This window comes from Zonotrichia leucophrys, chromosome 5, assembly GCF_028769735.1.
Source record: "Zonotrichia leucophrys gambelii isolate GWCS_2022_RI chromosome 5, RI_Zleu_2.0, whole genome shotgun sequence".
NCBI lineage: Eukaryota > Metazoa > Chordata > Aves > Passeriformes > Passerellidae > Zonotrichia > Zonotrichia leucophrys.
The window spans coordinates 20,252,699-20,271,439 of record NC_088175.1 but is presented as its reverse complement, the minus strand read 5'-3'; the positions used below and the strand labels follow the sequence as shown (position 1 = coordinate 20,271,439).

The 18,741-nt window shown below is 41.3% G+C and overlaps 1 protein-coding gene across 1 annotated transcript; it reads left to right on the top strand.

Moving 5' to 3' along the window:
- The first annotated feature begins 2,863 nt into the window (after positions 1-2,863).
- On the top strand, positions 2,864-18,499 carry FAM177A1 (family with sequence similarity 177 member A1). The gene is given in 6 exon segments (XM_064713520.1): positions 2,864-2,948; positions 2,951-3,141; positions 7,169-7,345; positions 13,650-13,716; positions 15,404-15,501; positions 16,300-18,499. Coding segments are annotated over 6 exon segments (816 nt in total). The 5' UTR covers positions 2,864-2,878; the 3' UTR covers positions 16,513-18,499.
- Positions 18,500-18,741: the final 242 nt, after the last annotated feature.

The window sequence follows — 18,741 nt, the reverse complement described above, 5'->3', positions numbered from 1 at the left end:
AGCTACATTCTAATCTTAATTTCCTATAGCAGTTTAATATTTCAGTTTACTCTGTTGATATAAAAAGGGTAGAATCCACAGGCACAATTCAGAAACTAGGTAGACCAAGATGAACCTTGAAATCCAGCATAGTTTCTTGTACCCTTATCTTAGGGTAAGAGGGTGTATTATAAATTTTAATATACTGCAGTGTTTAGTGTGTAAATGGACACCTATTGCTGCTGTCCAGATAAAAGTTAAATGCAGTAGTTAAAACAAGTGGGTCCCTCTGTCAGCCAGTTCTCTGAGATGGCAGCTAACAGGGAATGTCTCATATATGACATTAGACTCTTGCACTAATAAAACATGAGCTATGCTGTAATGTAGTTTATAATGTGAAACTATCTCCTGCTTGATTAATGGTATGTGTATTAATGGTATGGAGGATGCTGAAAAATCTTCAAGTATGCCATCTACCTAAGTGCACTGCATTAATCTGCACAAGGATCAGTTAATTTGAATCTTTGTATTTTAAATACAACAAAATAATGAGTCCTTGCATATCACCAGCTTGTTGGTGTGTGAACAACAAGCTGCTGACAGTGGTGTGCTTACTAAAACCTGATTTTTCTTTTTTATAGTGTTTTCAGTTCTTGAGCAGTATAAACCAATGCAATATGCAAAACTATGCAGGGAAGAGTATGAAATCTTGGTTTGAAATGCAGTCCCTAGGGGAGAGTGGATGGTTAATGCTTTTGATGGAAATCAACCATGAATAGGGATATTGAGGATGAACAGTGAAGCACTGTGCTCCAGGACAGGCTCAGTCAGACTGTCAAGTTACCAACAATTTAACTCTATTTTCAGCTTGTGGCCTACATTTAGTTTTAACTTTGGAAATGGTGAACTCAAAGTACTAAAACTGCAACCAGATACAAGGAGAGCTGTCACTAGCTGAGTGTTGGCAGAGACAAGGGCAAGTTGAGAATGCATTTCCTTTAAAGTATGTGTTAATTGGTATTTCTAAGATATATGCTGGAATGAACAAAGTGTATATTGCTCTTACATTAGGAAGCCAGGTAGGAAATACTTGGGAGCAGGCTTAGAAAAATTGCCTGAGGATCTCAAGCCTGGGAAAAAAAAATCACATCCATGATGGAGGCACTAAGAACAAGAGTTCAACTGTATAGGAGCACATCTAAATGGACTGGTGACTTACATGGCCTTTCATAGCTTGATGCAAATATCACTTTCCTGGCAAATGTGTAACAACACTCCTGGCACCATTTTCTTGCATTAGGGTTTTTGTCCTCACCCTCTATGGCATCTCAGAGAAGTCTGCAGAAAAATTTTGTCTAGCATACAAGAACCTTGAAGAGCTAGGGTCAAGCGAAATTCACTAGAAGTGCTTAGAAGACTGAGGTTTGTCTTCCTGTGTAGATCTTGCTGAAAGCTGTTGCTGCTGTCAGACAAGCTTTTGTGTGAGCTGTTTGAGCTCAGGCTGCTGCTGAGCAGCCTGCTAAGAGGAAATGGTTATGATGGTCAATGGATAGCTGTGTGATGGAAGCTGGACAATTAACTATTCACACACACAAACAGCTATGGCTTTATTTGGTAACTCTTTATCTTTCCGTAGGACTTTCAGCATTAATGTGCTAAATCTATTAAACTTGTCCAAGTTGCAAATGCCAATTGTTCTGGGAGGTGAAAGATTAGGTTCAATATGACTGTACAGCTTCTATGACCACAGCAGAGGTGGAGGAAATCAAGTTGGTTGGTTGATGATTTAATGCTCTTGAGGAGCTGTTACACTATCCAACCAGTCCGTCACTAAACAGAGTGGATACTCTGTTGAGGGTAAGAAATATTTATGTATCCTAACATTAGTTTCTTTCTTTGGAACTTTAAGAGATGTATGTTTGTTGTAATCCCTTAAGCAGATATTCAGCCCTGTAGTGTCTAAAATAACAGTCTAACCTTTCATTCTGTAATTACTGTTTCTGTAATCATACATTGTATGTCAGCCCTTTTCACAAGGAACATTTTCTGCCTTATGCTGGTATAAGTGTAAGTTTGAGGCGTCTGTGCTTTACCTGGGCTTTTGTCATGGGCTCTGGATTATGCTTTGATGATATGACTAAGAGAGTGTCTAAGAGCCCATATTGTGCTATAGAGTGTAATTATTTGGAAACTGTTCTTAATGATGCAGGATTGAAAGACAGCTCTTGCTGTCATGTAAGTGCATGTTACAGCCATTGGTTCAACCCCCTTCCCCTCCAAAAAAAATTTAAAACTGCTCCCTTCTCAATCCCATAAAAAGAATGTTTCAGATGCTTCCACCTCCAGCTGTTTTCACTAGTAGTTCACATTTACTAACGTACATTTTGCTGGGATCAGCGCACACTGGAGGCAGAAGGGCTCCCACCTCTCTCCAGGAGCAGCTGAGCAAATCTCTTACCTGGCAAATACTTCTCCCACCCTCCTGGGCGTGCATGTTATTTTCTCACCCAGCCGCAGCCCAGGGGCCGGGGCTCTCTTGGTCTGCATTTCTTTCTTATTCAAGGGTTCGTTCGTTCTTTACAAAGGGCTGAGTTACCTGAACCATCACCCAATCCTGCAAGGCTGAGCAAGGGTGGTCCTGGGCTAGTAAGCCCCCTAACTACTGGCAAGGAACTCTGTCTGCTTCTTAAAGTATTATTCTATTATTTTGCAGGTTTTCACTCTGTTTTGGGGAGATGATGTGCGTGCTGCCCCAGAACGGCGCTTTTCCCTCAGCGCAGTGAGGGTACGTTTCCGCCTCCGTGCCGGTACGGCTGTCCCCGGCAGCCCGGCCGCCCTTGGCCTCTCCTGTGTGCTCCCTCCCGGCTCCGGTTAATGCCGGGCTGCGGGGAGAAGCGAAATGACGGAAGCCGGTGGCGGCGGTGCCCCAGTCTCTGCCGGCCGGGTGCCGGCTCCTGTTCGCGGCCGGCCCCGCGGGCCGCAGGCACCGCCCCGGCGGGCGGTGTGGCGGGCGGTGCCGCCCGGCCGCGCTCGCCTCCCCGGGCCGCGGCGGGCCCGCTGCCGCCCTCCCCCGGCGCCGCGGCGGGCGGGAGCATGGAACAGGGGCTGGCCGCCATCACCCTCTACTGCGCGCCCGCCGCCGGCGCCATGGAGCCCGAGCAGGTGAGCGGGGCCGCGGGCGGCTCCCCGGCCGCTCCGGGAGGGCGGCGGGACCGGGCGCAGCCGCTTCCGGAGCGGGGCGAGGGCGCGGCGGCTCCGGCCGGGGCGGGGGTGGCGGCCGCGGCCTGGGGTGCGCGGAGCTGGGGCAGCCCCCGGTCCCCGCTGTGGCGCGGAGTGCCGTGGCGCGCCCGCGGGAGAGGAGATCTGTCCGTCTGTCTGTCTGTCAGCCGTCTGCCCGTCCATCCAGCGCGCTGTAATTACAGACAGCGCGGCGGACACGCGTGTCTCCGGTGTCTCCTGCTCGCCGGCGGACAATGGCTCTGACAAACGAGCCTGATAAATATTAGAGTGAGACAGGTTTCCACTTCCCTCCGTGCTGTCAAGTTGGCGAAGGCGTGGGAGGCGATCGGGGACAGCAGCTCTTAATTACAGCGCAGCCCGGCGAGCTCCGGTCCTGCCGCTCCTCGCTCCGGCCTCGGCGGCGCCCCGGTGCTGTGGGCGCTGCCGCTGCCCCTTCCCCGCTCGTGGTGCCTTTCCGAGCCTTACTGGGAGGGTGTCTTTTCTCATTGCCGTCCTCCGGCTCTGTCATCTTGTCTTTTGTTTCTGAAAGACTTACGCTGTTTAATTTCAGTTAAAACACAACGGTGGAAAGTCAAACCAGCAGTATGAAAAAAACCCAAATCGCTCAAGCCTAAACAACCTTCCTCCCCCTCAACCCTAGCCAGAAAAAAAAAAATTCCAAAAAATCAGTAAGACAGCCAAGATAGCATAGTAGAAATATTTTTCATTAGCTGTTACCAGCCTTCTAGTGACTAGCAGTATCTGGTCAGTGGATCTGTGCAAATGGAATTACTCATCTTTCTCTGGGAATGTGGGCATCACACACTTTGGTGCTTTGGGTGATAAGCTCTTACAAGGATTCCTGCATTTGACAGGTTAAATGTGAAATGCAGGGTTAAAAGATACCAAAGTCTATAGCCTAGTCTCCCTATTTCATTTTACTTTTCTTCTTTGTCTCCTTCATGAAGCCTTATGTTATTGCAACACCTAATACTACTTGTGTCAGCTCTCCCAGCTTGCCTGCAGGTGTCCAGGCACACCTTATCCTTAACAGTAGTTTATTTATTTTGGCATTTTATATGTGGACTAAAATTCTCTTGTCCTGGGTATTCTATCAGCACTGTCAAGATTCCCTGCTCTGTCTCTGTTCCTGGACAAAGGGTGAGATAGAGTAGGTGTAAAGAGGATAAACAAGGAGCAGGAGCTTCAGATCCTGACTGCCTGACAAGTAAGGTTTGTATGTGTGCCATAAAGCCAAGAAAGATTCCAAGGGGACATTTAAAAGAAAGGGGAAGTTGCCTCACAGTGTTTACCGAGTGCCTTAAGAGTGTTAGCTAGAGTGGCAAAAGCACAAGGCTGGCCAGCCTTGGTGTCTAACAGTTGCCAGAATAGAAGCCAAAGTAAATACTTCTGTGACATGGCCACAAATGCTGAGTCTTTCAAGACCATATAATGCGTTAGAGAAGGAGGAGCCTGTGGAAAAAAAATGAGGTCAGAAACCTGACTAAAGCCATGCGCTAGAAGAAAGGTCTTTGTAAAAACTTCCTAAATTGGAAAAGAAGATCGAATTTGTAAAGGAGGATCAAAAGTATAAATTGTCAAATAAGAAATACCATAACCTTTGAGCTATAAAGTGAATCTAGTTGATAACTCTAGAATAAATTTGCATTACCACAGTTTTGGAAAGATAAAATTTATTGGTGCTGAACTTTCTGCTCACACCTGGGAGAGATGGCTTTTATTGCTGTGCAGGTGAAACTTAAAAGGCCAGTGATGACTAAAACCCACACAGGTTTGTTGACTAGGTAATAAACAAAACAACAGATGACATGCATTGTTTTATTTAATGATGTAGGACTTTGAGCCCGATTACTAAGGGAAGCAGATTCTGTTCCTTGGTGAATCCTTACTGCCTTGAGTTACTGCATTTGTCTGAAATGTTCTACCAGTACCAGCTATGTGGAGTTGCTTGCTGCAGGTAGTGTATGTGGGAGGGTGTTCAGAGAACTAAAGCTTGCTTTTAAAACCTGAAATATTAAATCACATTTTTTTAAAGTTAAAATATTTGAAGCATTTGCACTAAATGAGCCAAAATCAGATTAAGAGACTGTGCTTTTGGAAGACCTCTTAAGGAGGGACTCACATTGCTTGCTATTATTAATCACAGTGATATTTATGATGTGTTTGCAAGAAACAGTGCTCTTCAGTACTGTGCCTAAATATAAAAACAGTGTCATTGTATGATGCCAATAAAGGAGTGTGGAATGTTCATGAAAAGCTGATTCTGTGGTGCCTTTTTGCACAAAAAGATACAGAACGGAGTCCCGGGATGTGGCACTTTTATAATGGCAGCAAGCAGCGCTCCCTGGGCTCAGGTTGCTTCGCTGTTTTCAGCATTTGTGTTTTTGTAGCTTTGCTCTGTTTCCAACACTGATAGACAGCAGAGACATTGCACTGGGCCCCAGATAGTCAGTTTTGTCTTTCTGCGTGAAAATGTGATTCTGCCTGAAAATAATGTTTCAGCCGAATTACCCCATTGAAAACTTGCTGCTGGGTTCTGCTGTGCTCCTCCAGGAAAATGCCTGGAACGTGCGAGCCGGGCCAGAGAGGTGCTGGGGAGCTGGGATGACTTGCAGATTTGCGGAGCGGCGGTGCGGGGAATCGGGCACTCTGGTGGATGGATGGGTGCGCTCCCTCTGCGCGCTCTGGAGCTCAGCCCGTGATCTCTGCCGGCCTCCCTCCTCTCCGCGGGCACGGGAACGATCCGTGGCTGGATTGAGGGAAGCAGTTCTGCTCCCCGGGACCCTCTGCTGCCTCTCTCCCCCGTGCCCACTGTATTTCCCGGCTAACCAAGCTGCTTGCCTTGCAGAGCTGTGTTGTGTAATCTAGCATGAGGATGGTGATGCTGCACTTGCAGTGATAAAGGGATGTCTTACAGCTGTGTGATAAAATGTGTATTTTTATTTATAATTTTGAACTGTGCCCTGTGGAGATTATTAGGTTTGTGTAGGGAAGATGCTGGAAACTGGAATGCATTTAATGCAACCTGGATTCTGCATGCACTCTGCCTGTCATTCCTTGTGATACAGTTTCAAATTACATGAGCTCATGCATTTTTAAAAACCTTCATGGTACATTAAAAACATGTGGTTGGCATTTCCTAACCTCTCTGGCCTTCTCTATATGACAGAAGTGTTTTCAGCGCAGCTTTGTGCATTTGATGCAGCAGCATCTAAAAGCTGTACCAAGATGAAGGCTCTGTTTTGATAGCTGCAATACAAAACCTTACTAAAATTCTCTGCCTGCAGGAGTGACTAGCCTAAGGATTTATTGACAGGCTTCTGAACTAGAAGTATATATTCTTAATTCTTGTGACCCAAAGGCCGCTTTGTAGCGTTCAGCAGTTGGAGGACACAGCCAGGCTCCTCACTTTGTAAGTTCTTAGCCACAAAACTCAGTGCTGTCCTTTTACCCTGGTCCCTTGCACTGCTCATGGTTGCTGATGAAAGCCCACAGGGGCAGATTCCTCTGTGCATCTTTTTAAGGCTTGAGCCTGGCTGCTTAGTTATTCAGTTCTCTTCTGTGCTAAAGGTGTCTGTCTGAGCTTGCAAAGAGGCAGCTACAGCCCGTGAACTGCTTGATTAATTTCATTAGATATTAATTCCAAACCCAACAATAAATATTAAATATTTATTCAAAAATATTGATATTTCTGTGCTTATCAAATTATTTAATGAAACATGACCCCCCAGAAGAAACCTGTTTGTTTCTTTTAGAGAAGGGATTGGTTTTTACATATCTGCAAACAAGAATGTTTCAGTCTTTTATCTACAGGCAAGCTCTAATAAGTGTCCACTGTAAATGCTAATTAATCTAAGATATTTTAAATATCTCATGAAGTTTGTCAAGGGGGAACTTTCCAGTTCCAGAAGCATGCACTTGAGATAATGATTTTTTTTTTCCTTTATAGCAACTTTCAAAGGGAGAAAGTGGCTTTGAGAATGTGGAGCTGGGTGTCATAGGAAAGAAAAAGAAAATTCCAAGGAGGGTTATTCATTTTGCAAGTGGAGAAACAATGGAAGAATATAGCACAGATGAAGAGGAAGATGAACAAGAGAAAAAAGACCTGTTGCCACCTGTGGATCCTGTAGGTATTTTACTTGATAAATAACTACTTCTGGTTTACTGGGCACCTATAAACATTTCATACTTAATTTTTTGTGTCACAAATCTGATACAGTCTTTAGTATTATAAATTCTAATAATTTGATTGGATTAAGAGATTCAGAAATCTGTGAAAAGTATTACTGGGAAGTTGTGTCCTGGAGTTCTCTTCCACTAAAGTAGCCTTATTAATTAGAAATGGGTTTAATTTCTTCACAGTTCTAGTTTGTCCTCTCCTGCATTTCCCTTCTAATAATACTTGCTGTGTTGATAAAAGTAGATACCTTGATTTATACTGTTGCTTAAAAAAAAAATTGCAAGGGAGACATTTTTCCCTTATGTTTGTTGACACTGAAGAATTAAACCTGTAATTTAGGGTCACCATAACAAGAATTTTATATAATTAAAAGAGTAAAGGAGGAGAAGAAACAGACGACTCGCAGAAATAAAGGAAGACTTGTGTAAATCATGATACATAAAGACCAGATTTTAAAGGAGCTGCCTAGTCCATGTAAGTAATGTTCATTTGTGTTGATGGATGTGGCTCAGCCTGTGAATGGAGGCAGGCGCTGCTGTGGAGCTCCTGGTTCCCACACTTCAGAGAAGAGACCTTGTGTGCATGGACAGCAGTGCCCTGCTTTCTACCTGACACTCCTGCACCCTTGTTTGGGAATCCATAATTAAAAAATGGCATGATTGAAGCTTTCTATTTACTCTACAGTAGTAGACCCTGTATTTATTAGTATGTGTATCCATCCTGGGAGAGCTTGGCTTTCTTGAAGGGACTGAAGGTTTTGACTTTCTGCTTATGCTCTTCTGAAGAGCTGGTGGACCATAAGAGGTTTGCTTTGGCTGACAAGCAGTACCTCTCTTCCCCTCTGTAAAATTAGTTTATCTTGAAGAAGGAAAAAGGTGGGTTGAGGACTAAGCTCCAGTGAGATTGTGGGAATTCAGGTGGGATTGGGGTTTCCACAAATAGCTGAAGCTATTGCAATGCATTTTATATGGATGGATGGCATTGCCCTCTTTCTTGGGAGGCAGTTATTGTATACAACAAAATAATAACATTACCTTAATAGCAGGTGGGATATTATCAGCATTAAATACACACAAAGTATATAGTTGGAAAAGAACTGTACTGTAATCACAAACAAGGAGTGAGATGTTAAGCTGCCTTGCTGGGTACTAGGGTGGGTTTTTGCTCCTTCTCAAATCAAAGCAGGAACTGTGAAACTTACTGACTGTTATGGTAATGTTCAGGTATCTTCAGAGTGAGGCAATCACGTCAGATATCTGTGGATGTCTGAGAGATCTTTGTTCCCAATTACAATGATCTGGGAACAAGATGTGTGTATTTTTTGTGCTGTTTCCTGACAGTAGCAGAGTTCCAAGGCTCACAAGCCTTAGTGTAGGTGTTGTGGGGACAGAGACATGCATGCTGCTGTGCACACTCACACTTAACTAAAGAGCCCTCAAGTGTGCACAGCAGCCAGGAATGCTGCATGATTGTTCCCCTCCTTTCCCAACACGGATTTCTTTTCTGAGTACCAAAACCAATATTGTATGGTGGAGTTAAGATTGCGTTATTCTCCTTTTGTAGTTTATTAAGTCCTTAATTTTGAATACATTTTTTAATAAAAGCACCCCCTAAACCAGGGTAGTTTATTGTGGAGCACTCTATGCCTTATTATGTATTGCCTTTTACCTCGGACAGAATGAAGTTGATTAGAGCAGGGGTTGCCATTAAGTGAGGCTTACTTTATCTCCTGCATGCTTTGTGTATCCCAGCTGAGCCAGACAATTGAAGAAATGCTAGTCCAAGCTGAGCTTTGGTGTTTTAGCCAACAGCAGCTTTTAAAATGGTTTTTTTTTTAGGATTTCTATAAAAGCAATTAAATAGTCAGTTTGCTGAGACCAGCATGTCTAAAACTTGTTATCTCAGTTGGGATACAAAAAAGTATGTTTCAGGTAATAGCTGTTTCTGGACCAGTTTATTTTCAGAAAAAGCACATTCAGTATTTTGAATAGAAACTTTTCTTCATGAAATATCAAAGCTCTGCTGGTATTAGCCTCCTGGCAGTTTTTGAAGGAGTTTAAGGGAAACAAATATTTTGCTGTGTTGTAAAGAAATGTCTTCAGTAAGTACCTTGGTTTAATTGTGTTTTACAGCTAAGCAGACAATGCTAATGTGTTTCTTACTAACAAAGTAATATGTATATATCCTAGTAATACCATAACCAGAGCACTTGGTGTGGTGGATTCCTGTTACTCCCAACAAAACAAGTCTCAAAAAGAACTGGGTTTTAAATTTTCTTTGAAAGAACTTCTAGTGCTTCAATAGATCAGTACTCAGTTCATTAACATTGTTGGACTAGGGTGCCCATTCTATTGTCTTTTGTAGTTTTTTAATCCAGAACACAGGATATTATTTTTCAGATAGTAGCATTCAGTAATATCTGAATGTTCTCACACTGAAATTCAAATGCTTTAATAGCATAGATGTATTTTTGATAATTTTGTCCTAAAATGTAGATGTTTGCACTCTATATATATTTTTTCATTTGGGTTTTGTCCACCAAAACTTTATTTTGTATTAATTAGGAAGATAATCCTTCTGTTTATTGGTGTAAACTCTTTGCTGCGTTCACCTGTTAGATGAGTGGGCAGAAGGTGGAGTGTGAGTCTGCACAGAGGGACTGTGAGCAAATGACTTTGGTGTGACAACTTTGGAATCCATCCCAAGAAGACATCTGCAACAAAGCTCCAGGAGGGATTTGATTTTATTAACCTTCAATGCTCAGAAAGATTGAAACACTTCCTTGCAGGAAGGTTATCTTGATATCCTGTAGTTAAACGGGCCTTAACTTCAAACAGCAAAGATTTGTCTCTTGAGGACCATCAAACTCTGGTTTTCTTTTAAGAATTTGGGGATGAAGGAGAAAAACAGTCACTGACCAAGTAACTCATAATATGGTAGGAGCTCTTGATGGAGTATGACATGTGTGTTCCTGATCTTGTTTTCACTGGCTTGTCTTAGATGCCGCAGTTTTACATGGTCTTACACAAAAGACCTATTATAGCATTGAACAGTCATTGATTAAACTAATTAACAAATTAATTTAAACTTTATCTTGGCACAGTGTAAAAAATGAAAAAGTGTATATTTGGTGGTGTATATTAACTATTAAATACAGGATTTGGTTTTTCCTAAATCAGGATATTATTATTTTTCTCATTTTGCCATTTTCTCTGACGTAAAGAAACCCTACATACCTTTGAAAGTTTAAGTGTTATTAGGGCTGAAAAAAAAAATGTGTGTGGATTGTTTAGGAACATGGTGCATTCAGAAATTCAAGAGAACATGTGTGCTCCCTTCAGCAGTCCCACACTAGGAAACAAAATCCTGTTCTGTTATTGAACCAGAGGCCCCTTGGTTTTATCAGTGATTGAATCCATTATGTGCATTCCTATTTAAATTAAAATGATACATTTAGATTTTTTGTAATTTAAAAATCGGTTGTCAAAACCATTATGGTTTCCATTTTGACAACAAAATAAAGTCAGGATAGTTGAGTAATATAATTAAACATTGTAGAAACATCTACTAAAGAGACTGATTGCAGGAGCAATACTATAAACAGTGTATGTGTTTCATACTGTCCCTTGTTTCCTGTCAAGAAAAACAATATTACTGCATCCTTGAGGTGATTAAAGACTGAAGATGAAGGCTTCTCTGGCTGGCCAGAGGAAGCTGACATGCAGTGTCTGGGTATGTGGTTCTGCAGGTCTGCAGGACCTGACTTGGGTATGGTTTTCTAGTTTCCAGCTCAGTGTATTAAAGCTACTTCACTGACAGGGATGAATTTGATTAATTTGAACTGGGCCATTGCTTAAGAGCCCTGTTCATGTCACTTGAATGGTTCCAGTTTCCCCAGTACCAGTTCTTGCCTGACATTTTGTGCTTCCCTCTCCAAGGTGCTCTGGGAAGGCACCCAAATTTACCCTGAAGAGATAAAGGGGGAATGTGTGGAAAAAGGTGATCCCTTGTTCCTGGTGGTTTACTCTCCAAACCATGTCCTTTCTCCTCTTCATTTCCTGTGAATTAGCCTCTCTCATGATTTTATATTGTCTTTTGAGATGCTGGAAAGATAGTTACTTTTTGAACTGAGGAGTCTGGCAAAGCCTTGCTTGTCAGGGATGCGGAAATGTCTGGCTGGGCTTGGTCAGGAAGCAGAGGCTCCCACAAAGCTGAACTTAGAAGTGCTTCCAGTGTACCAAACTGATTTTTAGCTGTGGAGGGGGAAGAGTAGCAGCAGAACCTCTGTGTCTGCTGAGCCTCAGCTGTTTCCCACGTTTGTGTTACCACAAACTTGTTCGAATGTTCTGGGTCTGACTTACTTCTGTCACGTTGAAGGTTAGCTTGTCCTTTCTCTCTGAAATATTATGGGGGCTCTTGTAAGTTCTTTTTTACAGCACACAGCGGGCCCTTGTTTGTCCTGTGCCCTGCATGAATGCTTTCTAACCCTGTCACCTCATCATGAAGGATTGTGCAGAGCCCTGTCAGTGCCATTATTTGCACCTGTGGCAACAAGCTTTTCCAGCACTTTTTTTGACTTCTTCAACTGAACAAACTCCTCGTTAGCCTTTCTGCCAACTGAGCACATAATCAATGAGCTGGAGGTGCTTTTGTGTAAGTAGGATAGCAGCTGGTTTTGCTTACACTTTTACCTTGGCAGGACATTTTCCATATCCCCTGCCAAAAATATATAGCATCTGGCTTTTTGTCAGCCTGCCCAACTTGAGTTTGTGGCTTGACAGACAATTTCTTGCTGCACTGATTTGTAGAGATGATGCTAGGAAAGCACCAAAGCCTAGTGCTTGTGTACATATATACTGAGGCTATACCAGGTAGTTTCTGTAGCTGTATTATTTCAAATAGTATTGGTTGTTCCTGTACACGTATCTGTTAAAGAAGATCATAGAAAAAGGTTACTACCAAACAGTTCTTAGCAGCAACTTATAAATACTTACATAGCTGAGTAGAGCTCATGTGTTTTACTTAATAAAAGCTAACACTTTAAATTGTTACTTTCCAGAAGAAAGGTACTTCTACAGAGATCCTTTCTGAGGGGAAATATGGATCAAAGAGCTCACCTGAATACAACAGCCTGTTAACTATAAATGTATTTTAGTGCACTGTGAAAGTTGAATTTGCCTTTTCACAAATGGGAAAGCCTACAATTTTTTCCCCATTTGCTTGGAATCTGCTTTCCCCCCTTTTATTACACAGTTTGGTTTGGTTTTTTTTAAACAGATACAGTCTCTTCCCTCAATGAAAAGCATAGCCTGTGCACACCCATTATTTTATAATTAATTTAATTATAAATCTTTAATTTACTGTGTATGTATCTATGTATCAGTTCATGTGGGGGCTGCAGTATTTTTGCTGTTGCAGTCATGCAAAGAGCAGTTCCTTTTCTTTGTCTTCCTGGCCAGCCCTTCCTGAGCAGCCTGTATCCCTCCACAGCAGCACTCGGTGCATTCCCTGCATCCCTGGGATCCTGATGAGATCCTACCCCTGCAGCTGCACACAGGTCTCCAGTTCCTCATGTTTGTGTGCCCTGGTGTGCAGGCTCCTCACAGAAACTTCCTCACTCACATGCAAATGTTTGAGGTGGCCCCAGCTGAGCCCTGTTTATTCCCATTGTGTTCCTCGTGGTTCACTGTGCTTGGCTTTGCTTTGCTTGGCTCCAAGGCTCCCCCAGAGCTGCTGTAACTCTCCCCCACTCAGGGCTCCTGGCTTTCTTTTCCAGGTGTGATTTCAAGGGATAATTCCTGTTTGGTTGTAAATGTTTTAAAGCAGCCTCTTCCTCAGATGCTTGAAGGATTGGTTTGATTTTAAACAGTCTTTTGCAGTTCACTCATTATTGTAATGAGGGACTACTTTGTTACCTCACTTCTCCTCTCGGCCTGATGGAATGCAGAACGTTGTGGAAAGCTTTTTCTAGCCGAGAATTGAGTTGGCTGCTTGTCATTTCCCAAGTCTGGAAGCAGGAAACAAAAAGCATTGAAAGAAATTTTCCCAGAGGTAAACCATGGTTATATCTTATGGTGATACTTTGCTTCACTTGTCTGGTCTATACTTATTTTAAAACAAAAACATGCTAGTAGCTGGAAAACAGAAAACATTGCAGGTCTTTCTTCTCCAGCCATTTTCAGTTCTGCATGTGTTGTTTTGTGCCGTGGCCACACAGCTGTGCGTACTCACACTGCTCTTGTTCCTGCAGACAACACTCACTTGGGGGCCCTACTTGTGGTTTCACATGCTGCGAGTTGCCACATCCACCTTATCAGGTATTGCTTTATTTAATTCTTGGGTAAACCAGAAGGGGAATACTGAAAGTCACAAAGTCATGTTGACAGACTGTAAATCATCTTTGGTTTCTAGTTGTTGCTTTTTCAGAAGTATGAATTGAACTGTATTTAATCTGTGGAGTTGTACTCTCCTGCCTTAGGCATTTATAGATTTATTTTTTTTACTTTTAATAAACAATTCTTGCATGGAAAAATGAACAGAAAGTACTCTTTTGACGAACACTTTCCCCCCCTTTTTCTTCATATGGAGATAGATAGATGTTGGCAAGGGAACAAATCAGTTTTCTATTAGATTTTGTATGGAACCATTTTGTGTGATGTTACCTGTAAAGAATGCTGGCTGGTGTAACTAAACTGACAGTTTTTCTGAAGACAATGAGAATGTATCCCAAGAACACATCTGGTTGCATGCCATACTGTGAACTTCTGAGGTTACAAAATAAACAGGACTGTTGTCAAGGCTGCTGCACAGACATTTGTTTGACTCATGGATCTCTTAAAATTTTGCCAAGTTTTAAAAATGCTTGTCAGAGTCTGTGTTCTTTCCAAGGTAAAGTATCTTTATTGGGTTTCTTCCACAATTATTTTGGAGTTTCTGTCATTGTACATATAATTTTGAATATTTTTATATTTTTTGGCAGACTGTTGTATTAGTTAACCTATCCTTATTTTTAGAAATGTCTTTTCTCTAATGTACAGTGTAATTATATTCCTTGATGCATCTGTTCTTCATATGCAAGGGTAGATACTGCTTTTCCTTATTTTAGAAGTCCTTTATGAATTTGAAGATCAGTCCTTTCTTCTTTGCATTTCAGTTTTGGCTCCTACCTCTGTAATTTGAACTGGTCTTTTGCGCAGCACTCAGGATGCCAGGATATCTATAGAGTTCATTTTTCTGAATGTTCATTGAAGCAGTCAGTGACTGACTTCTGGTTTTTTCCCTAAGATGACTAAGTCATTTGCATCCTTGGGGCAGATTTACAATTTGAAGTGCAGAATATTTGACTTCTTGCTTGCCTTTACTCGACCAGTGTTATCTGCAGCCTTCACCATGGTAAAGAGACTGACAAGCTTACCTCTGCTCCATACTTCTGACTGTGCCCTATTTATTTTAGCAAAGTAGCACTGAATGTAGCCTACAGTTTGAAAATTGAGACAGCTGAAACAAACATTTTATTAATCTGTTAGTATGCAACACAGAACATTGTTAAAACTGACTTGGGGTATGCTTGTGTCAGTAAATCCTGTCTGTTTGCTAGTGCCACCAGATTGAACTGCCAGTACAGTTGGTACCCATGTGCTTTTGTCTAACCTTAATTTTCAGTTTCAGTTCAGCTCAAGGCTTACCCTTTAACTGGTTCCTAGCAAAACAAACTTAGATCCAAAGCTGAAATTAGAAGAATTCAAACCCTATCACCATATATATTTTCACTGAATTTCATGTTCTTCTTCTTTTGTTCATTCTTTATCCTAAAGAGCAATTATTAGTATATTCAGCTAATAATTACCTATAAGGAGATTAACCTCACAGGTTTTTGTGGTATTTTGTGAATGAAGTAGGACTAGAGAAAACCATTCAGGAAAGATGGTGATAATTTTTATACTAAAACGTACAAGAATTCTCTTCTAGATACTAATCCTATGTAAACCTCCCTTTATTTTTTAGTGTGTGATTTCCTGGGGGAAAAGATTGCATCGGTTCTGGGAATAAGCACACCAAAATACCAATATGCCATTGATGAGTATTACAGAATGAAGAGAGAGGTATGTGTGGGAGCTAGGGTTCTTGCACTCCTTCTCTCCCAGCTTGTCTTTCCTGGTACTCTAAAAAATAAAATTTGTATTCTAGCATTAAAATGAAGCTTTAGACCCTCAATTTCAGCTTGCCTCCAGTTTTCATTTGATGCATGATTAATGCTTTCTTATCCATCAGCCTTTTCTCTCCAGCTCATCAGTCTGAGAAACGGGTGGGTGCTGACCTCTGCTCTGTTTCTCTTGTACCATGCATTCTTTAAGTCAACACTGAGAAAGTTGGATGGACAGCTGCTGAACACTGAAAAAGGGGTATTGCTGCTAGCAATACGCTTTCCAACTCTAAAACTTGTTCAACACAGTCTCAAGGGTAAATTGAACACGAGGTTACTGTTTGTTCTCAAGCATAAAGGGGCAATACTGATAAATAGCCAGTGCTTTGGGCAAAATAACCTAACCCTTATAATCTTCCTTTAGAAGAGATTGAAAACATATTTAAGGCTTTATTAGTTTTTTTTTAATTGAGAGCTGAAAAAACTTTGAAGGAGGTAGACCTATCACTATTGCTGTTAACTAAAACTGCTTATTTAGATATGTGTCTTTTTCTGTGTTTAACACAGTTTAATCCTTCACTTTTGGGGATTTTTTTTTTTCCATAATGGGAGTGGAATTCTGGAATGTATCTTATGATCAACTAGTGACTGTTTTCTAGTGGAACAAATGTCCTTACCTTGTAACTATTATGCTCTTATGGAAAGACTTAATCTAAGTGGTAAATAGTAGCATATGAATCTGGTTGTCTCTTTCTAGGCAGAAGAGGAGGAACAGGAAAACAAGATGTCAGAAGAAGCAGAAAGGCAGCATCAGGAACAGCAGAACAAGCCACAAGCTGAGGCTCCTGTCCAGACAGACCAGCCTGGAGCAACAGCATGCTCTTCATTTGTGAATGTAAACTTTGAAAGTGAGGGAGATTGCCCACCCACTGCGGAAAATAACCAAGATGTAGTTCCTGTCCCTCCTTAAGTGTAAAGCTCTGTATAATGTAGGAAATAAGAACTGTCAGGTGTCACAATCTGCCTATAAACAGGAAAAATAGGATCATGCTTGTTCAGTGAAATACAACTCCTACCATTCTTATTGATCAGGAGAGAGCTAGGCAATGTCTGTTCAGTCAGTCTGAGGCATTCTGCCAAATTGGCACTTCAGCTAAAATGAAAATTGCACTACAAACATTTGGTCTAAAATTGAATGTGTGAGCTAATTTCTGTGTAAAGTAAGTAGAAATGTCTTTTCTTTGAATTGCTGTGTCTCTAACACCTGTGAATTGCAGAGGCAGTGCTGTTTCCTACTTCTAAAAACCTGATTTGCACATTGTTTGCAACTTGGCTCTCTATGAATAGATTAATAGGAATTAATATCCTGTAACTCAAAGGTAATTATAATAGTCTTATTCCCCCTATTTATTGTCACTGTTGTATGCATGTATTTTTTCTGTTGTTAACACAAAAGAATAATGTTAGATTTAATGTTAATTAAAGGGTCCACTGACTTTTTGTTAATTAAGTAAAAAAAATCCCAACTTTCCAGGAGGCTATAAGCATCCTTAAGAACTTACTAACAAGTACCAGCACTCTTGGAGGCCAATAATGCTCAGCTGCTCCATCCAGTGCTGTTGTAGCAAAGTTCAGAACTAACATCAGTCTAGGATGTTCTCAAGCCCAAGAATTAAGAGACCCATGTGCTTGAGTGCATGCTCTCAGTGGTCTGAAAAAGAAACTGAAGTCTTGCTAAATGATATGAAGTGCATGGTACTCTATGTAGTACCAGTCTAGAACTATGAACCTTTTTGGACATTGATTACACAAGTCTGTGTACTTGAGTAACCTAAAGAAATTGTGTGTTGAATGTTAAATTGCCAGTAAGGGATGTGCCACTGCAGATAATTTTCATCCTATTAGCACAGAACACATAGATAACTAGAAACAACAAAACCAAACTTAGGACTCTTTCCTTCTCTTAAATAAATATGTGTTGTGATACTGCACTTACAAAACCAGAAATTTTTATTTTTGTCTAAATGAAGTGCAGCTCCACATCTAATACCAATTAAGCTGTTTTACTGCAGTGACTGTACCTGTAGCTTGTAAAAGGTGAAGAGTTTACTTTGCAACAATCAGGTGTCATTGCCTCAGTCATTTTCTGTGGACAACTGTTGTAGGTAAAGGAGCAGAGAACCTGCACTATTTACCATGTAGAACATTACTTCTGTCTTTGAGATTTATAAAAAAAAGTTTAAAATAGTCCTTAATGAAATTGGGTTGTTGGGTATCATGACATGTCCCTGGCCTTGCTCCCAGTGCCAACTGAGGAGCCTGATGTAACACCACAGGCCAGGCACCTTGGCTCTTAGTTTCTGGAATTAATCATGTATTTCAGATGACCCTCTGCCTGAACTAATGTCCTGTACAGCACAAATGCTTCCTCTCATCTGTCTGTAGCTCTCCAGTACTACAGAAAATCTGAGGAGGAAGATTCAATCATCAGCTCTAATCCATCTGCTTTGATACTCCATCCTTTGCCTTTTCTGAATTGAAAGACAGAGGGTGCTGACCACAGTGTAAAATCACTCCTTTGCCCTGGATGTCTGCAAGGGAGAGCTTGATTCAACACCAAGGGAATACACAGAAAACCAGCTTGTTAGTTCATATAGCATCAAAGAAAGAAAACATCAGATAGCTTGAGTAATACTTTGACAGCTGAAGGATACTTTGCTTTTCTTCCAATAAATTAATGTCAGTATGTTTTTTTTTTACTTCCTTTCCCTACTATTTGTTGCATAACAAATGCTCTCACTGCCTTCTTTGTATGAAATACTGTATTACTCACTGTGCCTTAACTTAATCTTTCCTTTTTTGCAAACTGTATGAAAGTGGTTACTTTCATATTGGTTTAATTTTTCTGTAAATGCATTAATTGGTTATTTTATATTTAATATAATTTTTGAACTGGAAGTTGGCTATGGATTTTCCTTTAAAACTGTGTGGTCTTTGAAACTTTATGCCTGTGCACAGGTGTGTGTGCCAGGTTAGTGTTTCCATCTTTACTAAGTCACACATCCTGGTGGAATACTCAGGCACCAGATTTCAAAATATCATTTTACTCCCACCCCTTCCTTAGACTCTCATGTGTTCAGCACTACCTCAAACTAATAAATAATGCAGGATTGTAAACACTTCTGGCCTGGAGCTATTG